At 34.8% G+C, this 19862-nt stretch overlaps 1 protein-coding gene across 1 annotated transcript in view; it reads left to right on the top strand.

Annotated features, from left to right (window-relative positions):
* Positions 1–19862, top strand: part of LOC114224854 (A disintegrin and metallopeptidase domain 3-like) — a 165222-nt gene that overhangs the window by 75630 nt on the left and 69730 nt on the right. The window contains exons 10-11 of the mRNA XM_088021314.1: positions 864–945; positions 10342–10478. Coding sequence (XP_087877440.1) covers positions 864–945; positions 10342–10478 — 219 coding nt within the window. The remainder of the gene's footprint in view (positions 1–863; positions 946–10341; positions 10479–19862) is intronic.

Raw genomic sequence — 19862 nt, 5'->3', positions numbered from 1 at the left:
CATGGAAATGTAATAAACTTGAAAATTTGGAAAGCCTTGGTAGAGACATGGGGCCTCAAAGGTTTTAAAGATTTTCTCAGAGGTAAGTAATTGAAACCATCATTTTAACATTAAATAAAATATAAATTAGTTAATAGAATTCAGTAATTGCATATAAAGTGGTTACAATGCAAAACATTTAAATAGTAATATGGTTACCTTCTGATATATACTGACCCAAGGTGTAGCTATATAACTGCAAGCATTGTATCTTTCAAAAGTCTTCTTTTTGCTTGACTAATTTGATTACATGGAAAAATTAAAACGCAATTCTGAAGGTCTTAAGCAATATGGAATACATTTATACATCTATTGGTGTTTCCTGTGGCATTTAAGGTCAGATTTAGGGACTTAGGAGCAATATTAATAGGACTGAAATGGTGAGGACACTTTCTGTGCCCTATCTCTTTTTGTTAGCATACTGCACGTTCTCTTTTCTCTCCCTGTCCTCCAATCCGATATTTTTTACACACCTTAAAGGACCACTGTGTGCAAATCATGGCAGTAGGTTATCGTGACTTGTACACTTTAGAATTATATCCATCTAGTGGTGGCAACTGTGATGATTAATGTTTTGGAAGGATTAGGCACTGTTGGGTTTTGGGCTGTGTATCATATAATGTTAAAGTAGACTTTAGAACTTAACTTTGTAGGAACTGTGGGAGATTACCCAAATACAAAATGATTGAAAACATTAGATGCGATATGTGATATTCAAGTTTCAAAAAACAGCTTTCTTTACTGAGGAATCCAATTCTTAAAAGGTCATTAAGTTATTAATAATTTAAAATACACTTATTTACAAGAAAAATTTTGTTATTTAGTTATAGGGATCATCCTAATTACGTGGGAGCAACATATCATGGAATGGCATGCAATCCAAAATTCGCTACAGGAATTGCTCTGGTATGCATTTTACTCCCAACTATTCAGTAATTATATCATATTTTGAAAGTTAATATCCACTTCAAGGAGCCAAATACATATAGTATATTTACCATGCTGTTTTGACACATTTTTATAAAATATTTTTATTTGGATTTTGAAACTCAAATATTACAATTTTTAAAAGTTTTTTTGTGGTAAAATACACAGAACATGAAATTTATGATCTTATAGTAATGTTATATGTGTTCCATTGCTGTGTAACAGATCTCCAGAACTCTTCGTCTTGCATATCTGTAGCTTTGTACCTTTTAACCAACATGGCCCCATTTTCCAAACCCTCTAGCCCCTGGCATCCACCATTCTACTGTCTGCTTCTGTGAGTTGACATTTTTATTCCACATATAATGGTGATCATATAATATTTGTCTTCAAATGTCTGGCTTATTTCTCTTAATATAGTACCATCTAGGTTCATCCATGTCATTGCAAATAGCAGAATTTCATTATTTTTATGGCTGAATAACATTCCATTCTATGTGTGTATATATAGGTGACATTTTATTTTTCCATTCTTCTGTCAATGAACACTTAAGCTGTTTTCAACACCTTGCTATCATAAATAATGCGCAATGAATGTGGGAGTGCAGATATATCTTTATGATACTGATTTGAGTTATTTTGGATAAAAATGCAAAAGTGGGTTTGATGGATCATATGGTAATCCTATCTTTAATATTTTGAACCATCATACTGATTTTTGAGAGTGGTTGTGCAATTTTATAATCCCACCAGCAGTTCACATTATGGTCATCATATCCTCACCAACACTTGTTATTTTCTGTGGTTGCCTTTTTTTTTTTTAATGGTAGCCATTCTATTGGGTATGTAGTGATATCTCAATGTGGTTTTGATTTGCATTTCTATGATTATTAGTAATATTGAGAATTTTTCCATACGCTTTTTAGTCTTTTGTATATCCTCTCTGGAGAAATGTCTATTCAAGTCTTTAGCCCATTTTTGAATTGGTTTATATGAATTTGATTTTTTTATTCTTGGATTTTAGGAGTTCTTTATATTTTGGATGTTAATCTGTTACCAGATATATGATTTGCAAACATTCCCCCTCATTTTGTAGGTTGCCTTTATACTCTGTTGATCATGTCCTTTGAAACACAAAAGTTTTATGTTTGGTGTAGTCCCGTTTGTCCATTTTTGCTTTTGTTGCCTGTACTTTTGGCATCATATCTAAGAAATCATTGTCAAACCTAATGTGATGAAGATTTCCCCCTATGTTTTCTTTTAGGAGTTTTATAGTTTGAGGTCTTACATTTGGATTTTTAAGCCATTTTGAGTTAATTTTTGTATATGGTGAAATATAGAGGTCCAAATTCATTCTTCTGTATGTACATATCCAATGTTCCCATCACCATTTATTGAAAAAGCTATCTTTTCTCTATTGAGTATACTTGTTGAAGAAACTGTCCTTTCTGCATTATGTCATCTTAGCACACTTTTATAGATCATTTAACCATATATGCAAGGGTTTATTTCTAGGTTCTCTAATCTATTTCAGTGATATACATATCTATCTTTATGGCAGTACCATAATGTTCTGATTACTTTGCTTTATAATAATATGTTTTGAAATAAGGAAATGTGCATCCTTCAACTCTATTCTTCTTTTTTTTTTGAAATTGACATGGTTATTTAGAGTCCCTTGAGACTCCATATTAATTTGGGGATTATTTTTTTTCTATTTCTATTAACAGCTTAACTTCAATCGCATACAAAAGCACTACTCCTTTATAATTCTACTTCACACTTTATGTTACTACATAGATTATAGAATTTGTTTGGTTTGGTTTGGTTTGGTATTTGTCCTTCCAATTCTATACAATATTTAAAAGTCAATTTATTCACCAAAATTACAATACTGCATGTTACAATATTTGTCCATGTATTTACCTGTATTAGAGAACTTTATAATTTCCTTTTATCTTTAGGTTGCTGTCTAGCATCCTTTCTTTTCGACATGACAGCCTCCATTTAACATTTCTTATAGATCAGGTCTAGTGGTAATTAACTTTTGTTCATTGCCTCAGATTTTATTTTTCTGAAAAAATGTTCATATCTTCATTATATTTTGAAATACAGTTTTGCCTGATAATGATAATTTTGGTTGACAGTTTCTTTCAGCACTTGAAAAGTATTCATCCCAATCCCTTCTGACCTATAAGGTTTCTCCTGAGAAATCTATTGATAATCTTATGGAAGCTCCCTTATATGTGACAAGTCAATTCTGTCTAGATGCTTTCAAGATTCTCTCCTTGTCTTTGGCTATTGGGAACCTTGGTGAGTCACTTTGGATTTCCTGGTTGGAATTTGTTGAGCTTCTTTTGTATGTTCACTCAGATTTCTGAAGTTTATACTCATTATTTCTCCAAATAAACTTTCTGTCCCTTTCTTTCTCTCTTCTCTTTCTCAGACTCATTATAGGAATAATACATATATTGGTCTGCTTGTTGATGTCAGTAGGTTTTTTAAATATTCTTCATTCTTTTTTTCTTTTTGTTTTTCTCACTGGATGATTTCAAATGATCAGTTTTCATGTCTTATTCTTTCTTTTGCCTGATCAAATCTGATTTTAAATGAATTTTTCAGTTCATTTATTGTTCTTTTCAGCTCTAGAATTTTTTTATAATAGTTAAAATCCCCTTGTTGATATCTATACCCATATTTATTTAGATATGTATGGCTAGTTCATCATTTTAAAATCATTTAATGTAACCAATTCCATCAATAGGCTAAACTAGAAAAATTGATCATATCAATAGATGCAGAAAAAGAATTTGACAAATCCAACACCATTTGTGATGAAATTTAGGAAAGGAGGTCTAGAAAGGAATTTCCTTAACATAAGAAAGAACATCTAGAAAAAAAACCTATAGCTAACACCTCAGTGGTGAGAAACTAACTGCTTTCCCAGTGAGATCAGGAACAAGGCAAGACTGTAACTTGCCAGTCCTTTTCAGCTTTGTACTGGAAGGGCAAAACAATGGTAACACAAAATGCTGTGAGGATGTAGAGCAACAGAAACTCTCATTCATGAAGATGGGAATGCTAAATGGTACAGCCACTGCAGAAGACAGTTTGGCAATTTCTTACTCTTACCATATGATCCAGCATTTATCCTCTTGTCAGTCACCCAAATGAGTTGAAAATATATCCACACAAAATCGTGTACATTTATAGCAGCTTCATTTGTAATTACCAAAAATTAGAAGGAAACAAGATGTCTTTTAATAAGTGAAATTATAAACACAATGGAATAAATACATATAAAGGAATATTTTAGTCAGTGATTTAAGAAGTGGGCCAGTAAGCCATTAGAAGATATAGAGGAATCTAATATCATGTTCTTTTTTTTATCTTTTTCTTTTATTTTCTTTTTACAATTTTGACCTTTTTTCCCCCCGGTTTCAGGTCCCTTCTTATTCTTTAGTGTATATTTTTCTAGGATAATTGTTACCCTGTTAGCATTTTGTTCGCTCATTCATCTATTCTCCTCTGGACAAAATGACAAGATGGAAAAAATCACCACAAAAAAAGAACAAGAGGCAGTACCGACTCCAGGGACCTAATCAATACAGACATTAGTAAGATGTCAGAACTAGAGTTCAGAATGATGAATATAAATACACAAGCTGGGCTTGAAAAAAGCATGGAAGATATTAGAGAAACCCTTTCTGGAGAAATAAAATAACTAAAATCTAACCAAGTCAAAATCAAAGAGGCTATTAATGAGGTGCAATAAAAAATGGGGGCTCTAACTGCTAGGATAAATGAAGCAAAGGGAGATTTAGTGATATATAAGACCAAATGATGGAAAATAAAGAGGCTGAGAAAAAGAGAGATCAACAACTATTGGATCATGAAGGCAGAAATCGAGAGATAAGTGATACCATAAGACTAAACAATATTAGGATAATTGGAATCCCAGAAGAAGAAGGAAGAGAGAGAGGGGCAGAAGGTATATTGGAGCAAATTATGGCAGAGAACTTCCTTAATTTAGGAAGGAAACAGGCATCGAAATCCGGGAGACACAGAGAACCGCCGCCCTCAAAATCAACAAAAATAGGTCAACACCCCAACATCTAATAGTAAAACTTATGAGTCTCAGAGACAAAGAGAAAATCCTGAAAGCAGCTTGGGATAAGAGATCTGTAACCTACAATGGTAGAAACATTAGATTGGCAACAGACCTATCCACAAAGACCTGGCAGGCCAGAAAGGACTGGCATGATATATTCAGACCACTAAATGAGAAAAATATGCAGCCAAGAATACTATATCCAACTAGGCTGTCAGGAAAAAAAAAGGGGGGGAAGAGATAAAAAACTTCCAGGACAAACAAAAACTAAAGGAATTTGCAAACACGAAACCAGCCCTACAAGAAATATTGAAAGGGGTCCTCTAAGCAAAGAGAGAGCTTAAAAGTAACATAGACCAGAAAGGAACACAGACAATATACAGTAACAGTCACCTTACAGGCAATACAATGGCACTAAATTCATATCTTTCAATAGTTACCCTGAATGTAAATGGGCTAAATGCCCCAATCAAAACACACAGGGTATCAGATTGGATAAAAAAACAAGACCTATCAATATGCTGTCTGCAAGAGATTCATTTTAGACCCAAAGACACCCCCAGCTTGAAAGTGAGGGGGTGGAAAACAATTTACCATGCCAATGGACACCAAAAGAAAGATGGGATGTCAATCCTTATATCAGACAAATTAGATTTTAAAACAAAGACTGTAATAAGAGATGAAGAAGGACACTACATCATACTTAAAGGGTCTATCTAACAAGAAGATCTAACAATTGTAAATATCTATGCCCCTAACATGGGAGCAGCCAATTATATAAGCCAATTAATAACAAAGGCAAAGAAACACATTGACAACAATACAATAATAGTAGGGGACTTTAACACCCACCTCACTGAAATGGACAGATCATCTAAGCAAAAGATCAACAATGAAATAAAGACTTTAAATGACACACTGGACCAAAAGGACTTCACGGTTATATTCAGAACATCCATTCCAAAGCAACAGAATACACATTCTTCTCTAGTGCCCATGGAACATTCTCCAGAATAGATCACATCCTGGGTCACAAATCAGGTCTCAACTGGTACCAAAAGTTTGGGATCATTCCCTACATATGTTCAGACCACAATGCTTTGAAACTGGATCTCAATCACAAGACGAAAGTCAGAACTCAAATACATGGAGGCTAAAGAGCATCCTACTAAACAATGAAAGGGACAACCAGGAAATTAAAGAAGAATTAAAAAAATTCATGGAAACAAATGAAAATGAAAACACAACTGTGCAAAATCTTTGGGATGCAGCAAAGGCTGTCCTAAAAGGAAAGTATATAGCAATACAAGCCTGTCTCAAGAAACAAGAAAGGTCTCAAATACACAACCTAACCCTACCCCTAAAGGAGCTGGAGAAAGAACAGCAAATAAAGCCTAAACCCAGCAGGAGAAGAGAAATAATAAAGATCAGAGCAGAAATCAATGAAATAGAAACCAAAAGAACAGTAGAACAGATCAACAAAACTAGGAGCTGATTCTTTGAAAGAATAAGATTGATAAACCCCTGGCCAGACTTATCAAAAAGAAAAGAGAACAGATGCAAATAATTAAAATCATGAATGAAAGAGGAGAGATCACAACCAACACCAAAGAAATACAAACAATTATAAGAACATATTATGAGCCACTATGTGCCAGCAAATTAGATAACCTGGAAGAAATGGATGCATTCCTAGAGATGTATAAACTACCAAAATTGAACCAGGAAGAAATAGAAAACCTGACCAGACATATAACCACTAAGGAAATTGAAGCAGTCATCAAAAATCTCCCAACAAACGAGAGCCCAGGGCAGATGGCTTCCCAAGGGAATTCTACCAAACATTTAAAGAATGAATGCCTATTCTTCTGAAACTGTTCCAAAATATAGAAATGGAAGGAGGAAAACTTCCAAACTCATTTTATGAGGCCACCATTACCTTGATCCCCATACCAGACAAAGACCCCATCAAAAAGGAGAATTACAGACCAATATCCTTGATGAACATGGATGCAAAAATTCTCACCAAAATACTAGCCAATAGGACCCAACAGTACATTAAAAGGATTATTCCGAACGACCAAATAGGATTTATCTGTGGGCTGCAAGTTTGGTTCAACATCTGCAAATCAATCAATGTGATACGATACATGAATAAAAGAAAGAACAAGAACCATATGATCCTCTCAGTAGATGCAGAAAAAGCATTTGACAAAGTACAGCATCCTTTCTTGTAAGGGATGGTCCTTATCACCAGGCAGGGATGTCCACTATCACCACTGCTATTCAACATAGTATTAGAAGCCCTAACCAAAGCAATCAGACAACAAAAAGAAATAAAAGGCATCCAAATCGGCAAATAAGAAGTCAAACTTTCACTGTTTGTAGATAATATGATATTTTATGTGGAAAACCAAAAAGACACCACCTCAAAACTGCTAGAACTCATACAGGAACACAGTAAAGTGGCAGGATAGAAAATCAATGACCAGAATCAGTGGCATTCCTATTCACCAACAACAAGACAAAAGCAAGAGAAATTAAGGAGTCAATCCCATTTACAATTGCACCCAAAACCATAAGATACCTAGGAATAAATATAACCAAAGAGGCAAAGAATCTGTACTCAGAAAATTATAAAATACTCATGAAAGAAATTGAAGAAGACACAAAGAAATGGAAAAACATTCTATGCTCATGGATTGGAAGAACAAATATTGTGAAGATGTCAATGCTACCTAGAGCAATCTACACATTCAATGCAATCCCTATCAAAATACCATCCACTTTTTTCAAAGAAATGGAACAAATAATCCTAAAATTTGTATTGAACCAGAAAAGACCCCAAATAGCCAGAGGAATCTTGAAAAAGAAAGCAAAGCTTGTGGCTTCGCAATTCTGGACTTCAAGCTCTATTACAAAGCTGTCATCATCAAGACAGTATGGTACTGGCACAAAAACAGACATGTAGATCAATGGAACAGAATAGAGAGCCCAGAAATGGACCTTCAACTCTATGGTCAACTAATCTTCGACAAAGCAGGAAGGAATATCCAATGGAAAAAAGACAGTCTCTTCAACAAATGGTGTTGGGAAAATTGGACAGCCACATGCAGAAGAATGAAACTGGATCACTTTCTTACACCACACACAAAAATAGACTCAAAATGGTTGAAAGACCTCAATGTGAGACAGGACTCCATCAAAATCCTAAAGGGGAACACAGGCAACAACCTCTTCGACCTTAGCTGCAGCAACTTCTTCCTAGAAACATGACGAAAGGCAAGGGAAGCAAGGGCAAAAATGAACTACTGGGACTTCATCAATATAAGAAGCTTTTGCACAGCAAAAGAAATAGTCACAAAACCAAAAGACAACTGACAGAATGGGAGAAGATATTTTGCAAATGTCATATCAGATAAAAGGCTAGTATCCAAAACCTATAAAGAACTTATGAAACTCAACACCCAAAGAACAAATGATCCAATCAAGAAATGGGCAGAAGACATGAGTAGACATTTTTCCAAAGAAGACATCCAAATGGCCCACAGACACTTGAAAAAGTGCTCAACATTGCTCTGCATCAGGGAAATACAAATCAAAATCTCAATGAGATACCACCTCACCCCAGTCAGAATGGCTAAAATTAACAAGTCAGGAAATGATAGATGTTGGTAGGGATATAGAGAAAGGGGAACCCTCCTAGACTTTTGGTGGGAATGCAAGCTGGTGCAGCCACTCTGGAAAACAGTATAGAGGTTCCTCAAAAAGTTGAAAATAGAGCTACCATATAACCCAGCAATTGCACTACTGGGTATTTACCCCAAAGATACAAATGTAGTGATCCAAATGGGTATGTGCAGTCCAATGTTTATAGCAGCAATGTCCACAATAGCGAAAGTATGGAAAGAGTCAAGATGCCCATCAACAGATGAATGGATAAAGGAGGGGTGGTGTATATATATATATTCCATTGTGTGTATATATATATATGTATATATATATATACACACTGGAATATTTATGCAGCCATCAAAAAGTATGAAATCTTGCCATTTGCAATGACATCGATGGAACTGGAGGGTGTTATGCTGAGCGAAAGAAGTCAATCAGAGAAAGACATGTATCATATGATCTCACTGATATGAAGAATTCTTAATCTCAGGAAACAAACTGAGGGTTGCTGGAGTGGTGGGGGCTGGGAGGCGTGGGGTGCCTGGGTGATAGACATTGGGGAGGGTATGTGCTATGGTGAGTGATGTGAATTATGTAAAATTGTTGAATGACAGACCTGTACCTCTGAAAGAAATAATATAGTATCTTTTAAAAAAAAGAAGATAGTAGGAACGGAAAAATGAAGGTGGGGAATCAGAGGGGGAGACGAACCCTGAGAGACTGTCGACTGTGAGAAACAAACTGAGGGTTTTAGAGGGGAGGGGGTTGGGGAGATAGGTTAGCCTGGTGATGGGTATTAAAGAGGGCAGGTATTGAATGGAGCACTGGATGTTATATGCAAACATGAATCATGGAACACTACATCAAAAACTAATGATGTAATGTATGGTGATTAACATAACATAATAAAATAAAAAAAAAAGAAAATTAGAAATAATACAGCCCAGAAATAAAAAAATAAAAAAGAAGTGCTACTTGCCAGATGTTCTAGTATTCTGCCTTTTGAAGAAAGTTAATTTGATTTTCCCTCCTAAAACTATTTCTGTAGTCAAAACTAATTGCCAAGTCAACCTTTACAAATCTGTGTATTTTTTTCTGAATGTTCATTTGAAAAGTAATATAGTTACTGAAGCAATGCTTATTCTTATCAATTTAAAAAGACTTTAGGGGCACCTGGTTGGCTCGGTCAATTAAGGGTCCAACTCTGGATTTTGTCTCAGGTCATGATCTCAGGGTCATGAGATTGAGCCCCATGTTGGTTCTCTCTCAAATAAATAAATAAATAAATAAATAAATAATAAAAATAAATTAAAAACACATTTAAAAAATAAAAAATGGGATTTAAATCAGTAATGTCTTAAAATCATGAGACTACATTAATCTTTTGTTATTTTTCAATGCCATTTGGACTAAAAATGCTATGACTCAAAGATAATAACAACATTTACCTATTTTTCCATATTTTTAAGCAAATAATGAGCTTTGGTGTATTGGTTCTTTTTTTTTAATTTGTATTTGCATTTACTTGAAAAGATAAAATACGTGAAGAAACAACTTAGATAACAATTCTGATTTTTTTTTCTTTTTAGTATCCACAGATAACCTTAGAGGCATTTTCAGTTGTTATGACACAGTTGCTTGGAGTTAGTCTGGGATTAACATATAATGATGATATCTTCACTTGTTACTGCCCAGGAACTACATGCATAATGAACACCAAAGCAATGTAAGGTTTTATTTTTGTCAAATCTATATCTTCTCTTGGGAAATGTTGTAGTATTTTTAAATGTATAATCTCTTTCAGGATAACCTGATTAAGAATATTTTTTATTAAATAAACATGCACTTATTTAATGTTTATTAAAGGAAGAGAGTATTTGATAGTGTAGAAAATGTGCTTAATCATTCTATATTCTATGTGATAGTGTAGAGAGAAGGTGGATGTTGATGATGACTTTCTGGGTAAAATTTATTCATTCACCCCCAGATTTTTAATGAGTATCTACTGTGTCCCGGTTATTGTGTTAGTTTGATTTACAAATGATTAACAAGATAGATAAGTCCTAAATATATTAGTCCATCAGGGACAGAAAATTAAAAAGTGGACATAAGAACAAACAAAATCTAAACAGTTTATGATAGCCAAGAAAAAAACGAATAGGGAAAATATGGGGAGAAAAAACTTTCTGATAAAGTGGTCTAGGAATAATTATGGAAATAATTATGTTGGGATCTGAAAGAGAAGGAACAAATCTGGTTATTAAAGAGCTCAATGAAAACTTTTCAGTGAAACTAAGTGAAAACTTTTCAGTGAAACTTTTCTGTTATACTTGGATAACAACAAGTTTGAAAACTTGACAGACTGAAATAAGGAGGTTGCAGGGAGGATAAAAATGAAAAAAAAAAACTGGGACTATAAGGAAGAATGTTTTAGACATAAGAAAAAGAAGTAACATAGAGTGAGACTAAAGAATTAGTCAGGGGAAGAAGTCCAGGATGTGATAAAGGAATGTAAGAAAGAGTCTGATCATGCATTCATGATGTGGGAACTGGGATTTTATAATAAATAAAATGAAATATATTCTTAATTGGTTCATTCAGTATGGATAATAAAAATTATCTTGTAAAATAAATGTAAAATATATCAGAGAGAACTATAATATAGTGATTTTGGGAAATGACAAATTTCACAACGATCAATAACAGTTTCTTAAGACTGAGAGAAAAGGAGATGTCAAGAATTATTTGTAGGTAGGGGTTCTGGATCAAGAAAGCAACATAGGAAGAATCTGAACTCATGTCCTCCCACAGACACAACAAATCCACAGCTATGTATGGAACATTTTCCTCTAAAAAAATATAAAAATTAGCTAAGGACTCCTACATATTGGGCAAATGAGAAAAAGCCCATATCAGAGTGGGTAGGGGAGGCTAAGACACAATGTTACATCTTTCTGTAATTCCCACCCCTCTCATGCCAACCCACAATTGGGAAGGAACTGAAATCAGGAGTTTCTTCTTGAGGAATAAAGGGTTTGAGCCCTCATTGGACACCCCAACTTTCAAGATAGCAGGTGCTCATTTGGCTCTCTCCATCTGTTGTACTCTAGAATGTCAATCTCTTCCACAGAGGAGCTTTTAGAGTTGTCTGGCATAGCACTTTTTGTGGCTGTTACCCAAAAGGCAATCTTTGATCACCTGACTCTGGTGGCCAGAAACGTTTGTATTCCTGGGTCTCATGGAACTGTAACAAATGGAGAGACAGTTATTGGCCAGCTACTGCTTACCTGGTACTGCACAGAAAACAGACTGAAACACAAACCCAGACTTTCTATGAAATGGCCTATTTGCTCATCCTGGAGCTTCTGCATGAGGGTCAGGCTTGTGGTTTGGGACACCTCTAGAGTCCTACGAAGGTGAACTCTGGAAATGGAGTCTATGCCATTTTGTGCCCTCGCTCTGCCTCACAACATCTCTGGGATCTCAGGGAAAGGAACTTTTACAATCATCTGGTGCCCCAATTTTTGAAAATGCTGCACAGTGGACACCTCTGTATCTCCTGGCTCTGTTGGCCATCAGGATGTATGTTTGTGGTACCCTAGCACTGTGTGTATTTTCATACTTTAAAATCTGTTACTTGAGGGTCTGTCTTCCAATCACCCTGAACCTAGCTGCTGATTGAGATCCTCCCCTTTGGGACAATAAAAGGTCTTGGTACATCCTTCACCACTGGAGCCAAAAACTAAAATATGCTGCTTGGACAATCACAAGAGTTTGAGAAAACCAAGAGTTAGACAAGGTTGAATGGCAAGGTTCATCTCCTATGTGAGGGCATCCTTCAAAACTGGAAGAGGTCGCTGTTTTATCTAACACATAGCATTGGACAGAATAAAACAAAATGAAGAGACAGAGTGTTCCAAGCAAAAGAAGGTGGCAAAACATCAGAAAAGGATCTTAATTATACAAAGGTAAATAATCTATCTAAAAAATTTGAAGTAATAGTCATAAAGATGCTCACCAAGCTCAGGAAAAGAATGAATGAACAAGGTGAGAACATCAACAAAGAGTTATAAAATATAAGAAAATACCAAGTAGAAGCCATAGAACTGAAGAATAAAATAACAGAACTGAAAATTCAATAGAGGGATTCAACAGCAGACTAGATGAACAACAAGAAAAGATCAGTGAACTCAAGAACAGGGTAGTGGAACTCAAGCAGAGCAGCAAAAAGAAAAAGAAAATAATAAAAATGAAGATAAATAAGGGGCTTACTGGACAAATTAAGCAGACCAATATTCACATAATAGGGATCCCAGAAGGAGAGGAAAGAGTCAAAGGGACAGAAAACTAGTTAACGTTTGTCACCATAAAGAATAACGTATGTCCTTTTTTTTTCTTGTGATAAGAACTTTTAAGATCTAATCTCTTAGCAACTTTCAAATGTGCAATACAGTGCCCCTCCACCCTGCCACTCCTGGTATGTACCCTTGGCCAGTACAAGAGCCCCATCCAAGCAACCCTCCATCCTGCCATATCAAGTGGGTGCCATCAACCAGCACTAGAGCCCCTCTCAAGGGCCCCAAACTGGGGATCCAGCCACAGACTGGCCTGCAAGAGTCATGGCCTGGACTTTCAGGTGGGCCGAGGGCCAGCCCTAATCACTGGTGTGCCTTGCAGCTGTCCCTCATAGGTGCACTGAGAGACAGCCCCACTCACCAGAAAGTCTGTAGCAGTCATAGCCTAGCCAGAACAGAAGAATGCACACAGCCCATACAGGGGGCAGTCTTGGGGCACCCGGCTTTGGTCTCCAGGTTGGTTTGCACTACTGGGCCCTACAGGACCACCTTCTTCTTGAAATCACTCCCTCAAGAAATAACTACCTAGTACATAGAAACACACAGAAAGAAGCAAAATGAGGCACCAGAGGTTGTAAATGAAAGAACAAGATGAAACCTGAGAAAAAGAATGAAATGGAGATAAAGTTCAAATTAATGGTCATAAAGATGGTCACCAAACTGTAAGAAGAATGATCACAGTGAGAACTTCAACAAAGACATAGACAATATACAAAAAGAACCAATCAAGCTGAAAAATGCAATAATGAAATAAAAAAAATACACCAGAGGTAATCAACAGCAGATTAAATGAAGCAGAAGACTGGATAAGCAATATGGAAGACTGGATAGTGAAAAGTGCCCAGAGAAGCAAAAAGAAAAAAAAAAAGAATTTAAAAAATTGAGGTTATTTTAAGGAACTTCTAGGGTAACACCAAGCATACTAGCATTCATATTATAGGTGCCCCAGAAGGAGAAGAGAAAGAGAAAGGATCAGGAAAGATATCTGAAGAAATAATGTCTGAAAACGTACCTAACCTGGTGAAGGAGATCCAAGTTCAGGAAGCACAGAGTCTCAAATAAGATGGACCCAAAGAGAGCAAAGACACATTATATCACAGTGTCAACATTTAAAAATCAACAGAGAATCTTAAAAACAGCAAGAGAAAAACAACTAGTTATGTAGAAGGGAACCCCCATAGGATTATCAGCTGGTTTTTCAGCAAAAGCTTTACAGGCCAGAAGGGAGTAGCATGATATAATAAAATTAATGAAAGAAATACTTACAGTAAAAGATACAGTACCCATCAAGATTATCACTCAGAATTTAAGGAGAGATGAGGAGTTTCTCAGACGAGCAAAGCTAGAGGAGTTCATCAACACCAGACAGGTCACACAAGAAATGTTAAGGGAGTTCTTTCAATTGAATAGAAGAGGCCATAACTAGAAGTAAGAAAATTATGAATGAAATGAATCTCACTGGTACAGGTAAACATATAGTAAAGGCAGCAGGTCAACCACCTACGTAACTAGTACAAAGGTTGAAAGACAAAAGTAGATAATCATCTACCTATAATAATTAGTTAAAGTATACACAAAATAAGATGTCAAATATGATATCAAAAACCAAACATAGGGGGAGTATAAATGTAGCACTTTTGGAACACATTTGAACTTAAGCAACCATCAACTTAAAACAGACTGCCATATACATAGGATATTACATATGAAGCTCATGGTAAACACAAAACAAATATCAATAATAGTTAGACAAAAAATAAAGAGAAAGGAACTTAAACATAACACTAAGGGAGGTCACCAAATACCAACAGAAGACAGCAAGAGAAGAAGGAAACAGAACTACAAAAACAATAAGAAAACAATCAATAGAATGGCAGTAAGTCTATATCTACCAATAATTTAAATATATAAATAGACTGAATTCTCCAATCAAAAGACATAGGGTGTTTAAATGGACAAATAAAAACAAGACTATATATGATACCTACAATAAACTCATGTCAGATCTAAAGACACACAGAATGAAAGTGAAAGCATGGACAAAGATATCCCATGCAGATGGAAATAAAAAGAAAGTTGGGGTAACAATACTTCTATCAGACAAAATAGACTTTAAAACAAAGCCTGTTATAAGAGACAAGAAAAGGTCATTACATGATGATAAAGGAATAAATCCAACAAGATGATGTAACACTTGTAAGTATCTATGCACTTAATATAGGGGCACCTAAATACATGAAGTATATATTAGCAGACACAAAGGGAGAAATTGATAGTAATAAAATAATAGTAGGAGACTTTAACACCCTACTTATATCAATGGATAGATCATCCAGGCAGAAAATCAATAAAGAAACATTGGCCTTAAATGACACATTAACCAGATGAATTTAATAGATATACAGAGCTTTCCATCCAAAATTGGCAGAGTGCACATTCTTTTCAAGTACACATGAAATATTCTCCAAGATATTCTCCAGGATAGATCATGTTAGGTCACAGAATATTCTACAGGATAGATCATGTTAGATCACAAAACAAGTGTGAATAAATTTAAGAAGATTTAAATTATATCAAGTATCTTTTCCAACCACAACAGTTTGAAACTAGAAATAAATTGCAAGTCAATCAATTCAAATGTAGTAGAAGAAAGTAAATAATAAAGATGAGTGGAAATAAATGAAATATATACTTAAAAATTAGAAAAGATAAGGGAAACTATAAAAGTAGGTTATTTGAAATGATAAAATTGATAAGCCTTTAGCCAGACTTTCAAGGATAGAAGAAAGATATTGGTGAAAGAAATTGAAGGCAACACACAAAAAAAATGGAAAGATATACCATGCTCATGGGTTGAGAGAGTTAATATTGTTAAAATGTCCATACTACTGCATCTACAGTTTCAATGCAATTCCTATCAAAATACCCATGACATTTTTCACAAAGCTAGAACAAATAATCCTAAATGTGTAAGGAACCACAAAAGACCCTAAACAGTCAAAGTGATCTTGAGAACAAATAAAACTGGAAGTATCACACTCTCTGATTTCAAACTCTACTAGAAAACCATAGTGATCAAAACAGTGCAATATTGGTAATTAGGACGTGTGGTGCATTTTCTTGGGGGTTACTTTTTGAGTTTTGATTTACATAAAATAAATGCTCATATTTTACCTGTACATTTTCATGTCTTTTGACAACATACACATTTTCACAAATACCATTCCAATCAGGATAAGAATACTTCCCAACACCCCCAAAATTCCTGGTGCACCTTTCCAGTCAACCCTCCCCCCCAAGGCAAATGCTTCACCAATTTCTATCACATTAGATTAGTTTCATCTGTTCCAGAAATTCATATACACAATAGGCAGTGTTCATGTCTGACTTCCTTGCTCAACAAAATGTTGTTGTATACATCAGAAGTTCATTCCTTTTTGTTGCTGGCTAGTATTCTATTGTGTGAAAAAAAACACAATTTGTATATCTGTTCATTTGATGGACATTGGAGTTGTTTCCAGTGTAAATCCTTTATGAATAAACCTGTGATGAAAATCCTTGCCCCTCAAACCAAACCAAAGTAAAGCAAACCCAAACAAGAAGTACAATGTTAGCACAAAAACAAACAACATAAATCAGTGGAACAGAATAGAGTTCAGAAATAAACTCACACTTAAATGGTCAATTAGTCTTCAACAAAGTAGGCAAAAAATACAATGAGAGAAGACAGTCTCTTCAATAAATGGTGTTGGGAAGACTGGACAACTACATGCAAAACAGTGAAACTGGACTTTCTTATATCATATACAAAAATAAAGTCAAAATGTATTTAAGGACTTAAATGTAAGAATGGAAATTATAAAATTCTCAAAGAAAAACAGGAGTAAGCTTTGGACATTGGTCTGAGCAATATTTTTAAAGATTTTATTTATTTATTTGAGAGAGAGAGTGAGAGAGAGAGAGCACATGAGAGGGGGGAGGGTCAGAGGGAGAAGCAGGTTCCCTGCTGAGCAGGGAGCCTGATGCGTGACTCGATCCTGGGACTCCAGGATCATGACCGGAGCCGAAGGCAGTCGCTTAACCAACTGAGCCACCCAGGCGCCCTGACCAATATTTTTTGGATCTGTCTAGTCAGTAAAGGACAACAAAAGCAAAAATAAACAGATGGGACTACATCAAACTAAAAAAGTTTTTGCACAGTGAAGGCAAACATCAATAAAATGAAAAGGCAACCTACTGAATGGGAGAAGGTATTTGCAAATGATATACCTAATAAGAGGTTAATATCCAGAATATATAAAGAACTTATACAACTCAACACTAAGAACACAAATAATTCCATTAAAAATTGACAGAGGACCTGAATAGACATTTCTCCAAAGAAGATATATAGATGACCAACAAACTCATTAGATATGCTCAACTTCACTAATCATCAGAGAAATGAAAATCAAAACCACAATAAGATATCACCTCACACTTGTCAGAATGGCTGTTATCAAAAATAAGAAATAATGAATCCTGGTGAGGATTTGGAGAAAAGGGAACTCCATGCACTGTTGGTGAGAATGAAAAATGGGGTAGCTGCTATGGAAAATAGTATGAGGGTTTCTCAAAAATTAAAAATGGACCTACTATATGATTCTGCAATTCCACTTCTGGGTATTTATCTGAAGAAAATAAAAACATTAATTTGAAAAGATATATGCACCCCTATGTTCACTGCAGTATTATTTACAATAGCCAAAATAAAGAAACAACCTAAACATTCACTGATAGATATATGGGTAAGAAAACATTTTATATATATATCATGTATATATCATATATCAGCCAAAAAACCCACTATGAGATCTTGCCATTCGTGCAACATAGATGGACCTAGAGGATACTATGCTGAGTGAATAAGTCAGAGAAAGACAAATACCCATGATTTCACTTATATGTGGAATCTAAGAAAACAAAACAAGCAAAGAAAATTAAAAAAACCAAACCCAAACAGAAATATACTGTAAATACAGAAAACAAACTGGTGTTTGCCAGAGAGGAGGGGATGGGAGAATGAAAAAAAAATAGCAGAAAGAAATTAAAAAGTACAAACTTCCAGTTATCAAATAAATAAGACATGGGGGTACAATGTACAGCATAGGAAATATAGTTAATAACATGTAACAACTTTGTATGATGACAGATGGTAATTAAGTTATTATGGTGATTACCTTGTAATGAATACAAATGTTGAATCACCTATGTTGTACAGGTGAAACATATATTATTGTCAACTACACTTCAATAAAAAGAAATAATAAAAAGAAATACTATTCTCCACTAAAAGGAACTGGGGCACGTTGGAGAAATGATTGAGTCTAGGGCTAAGGCAGAAAAATCAAATGAGTGTGGAACATCTTGTGTCAGAATATAAGGAGGTGTGGGAGCCTGGGTGGCTCAGATGGTTAAGCGTCTGCCTTCGGCTCAGGTCATGATCCCAGGGTCCTGGGACTGAGTCCCGCACTGGACTCCGCGCTCAGCGGGGAGCCTGCTTCTCCCTCAGCCTCTCTGTCTCTGTCTCTTGTGAATAAATAAAATCTTTAAAAAAAAAAAGAATATAGGAAGGTTTTCAAAGAACTATGGAGATTTGTCAAAGGGACCCAAAACCAGTTTGAAGTGGCTCCCAATAGCCAAACCAGGGACAATTTGAATGTCATAAATAACAATGATAGTAATGGATTATAACCCAGTTAGTATAATTGGAAAACATGATTCAAAATTAAAATTGTGAGCCATTTGTCAGTATGCAATGAAAACAGACTAAGCAATGGTTCTGTAATAATGTTGCCAAGGTGCATAACCTCAGTGTAGTTATGAGAGAACATTTTATAATCCTAAATCCCAAATTGAAGAAAAGGATTATTCTAGCAAATAATCAGCCTATAATCATAAAACTTTTCAAAGTCATGAAATTCAAGAACAAATGTAGATAATAGATAACTAAACAACAAACTTAGATATTGAGAATTAAATGGTTGATTCTGAACTGGATCCTATTGCTATAAAGTGCCAATATTGTGATAAAGGGGAAATTTGAATGGAATTTGAGGCTTAGATATTAGTAATGTATCACTATTTTCTGATTTTGAAGGTTCTGCTTAAGGAGAATTTAGTTCTATGTAAGAATTATACATTAAAATATTTTGAGTTATTAAGATTGTTTTTGGCAATTATTCTTAACTGTTTCAGGAAACATTTATCCTTTGAACTATATTGTATCATTTCTCTAAGATTTATTTAGATTGCTACAAAATTAAACAAAAGCCCATGAAGTAGTACACTTAGAAATGTGCAAATATAAAATAAAAAAGAATCTCAGACTTACAGATTTTATATACTCAGTGTTGATATATTTTAATTGATAGATTTTGATACCAAAGAATAAATAACCCTGATTTTTCATTAGCATAATCAGTCTTTTATTCCTTCAGTTTACATAAATTCCCTAATATGTTTCATTTTCTCATAACTATTACTTCTTATTATAATAATTATGTTGACAATCATAATGAAAATAATAAGATATATTTAAAGAGAGCTTTCTGTGTGTGAACCACTGTTAAGAGTTTTAATATATTCTAACTCATATCATTTTAACTTCCTTTACGTGCTAGATGTCTATTATATAGAATTACAATACAAATAGACTTATTGCTTTCATTTATGACTTGCATCAGGAAAAAAGCACATGAAACTAATAAGACACT

Source organism: Eumetopias jubatus, unplaced genomic scaffold, assembly GCF_037043125.1.
Source record: "Eumetopias jubatus isolate StellerSeaLion01/CBP00866 unplaced genomic scaffold, mEumJub1_p1.0 scaffold_2, whole genome shotgun sequence".
Classification (NCBI taxonomy): Eukaryota; Metazoa; Chordata; class Mammalia; order Carnivora; family Otariidae; genus Eumetopias; species Eumetopias jubatus.
This window is presented reverse-complemented; position numbering and strand designations above follow the sequence as displayed.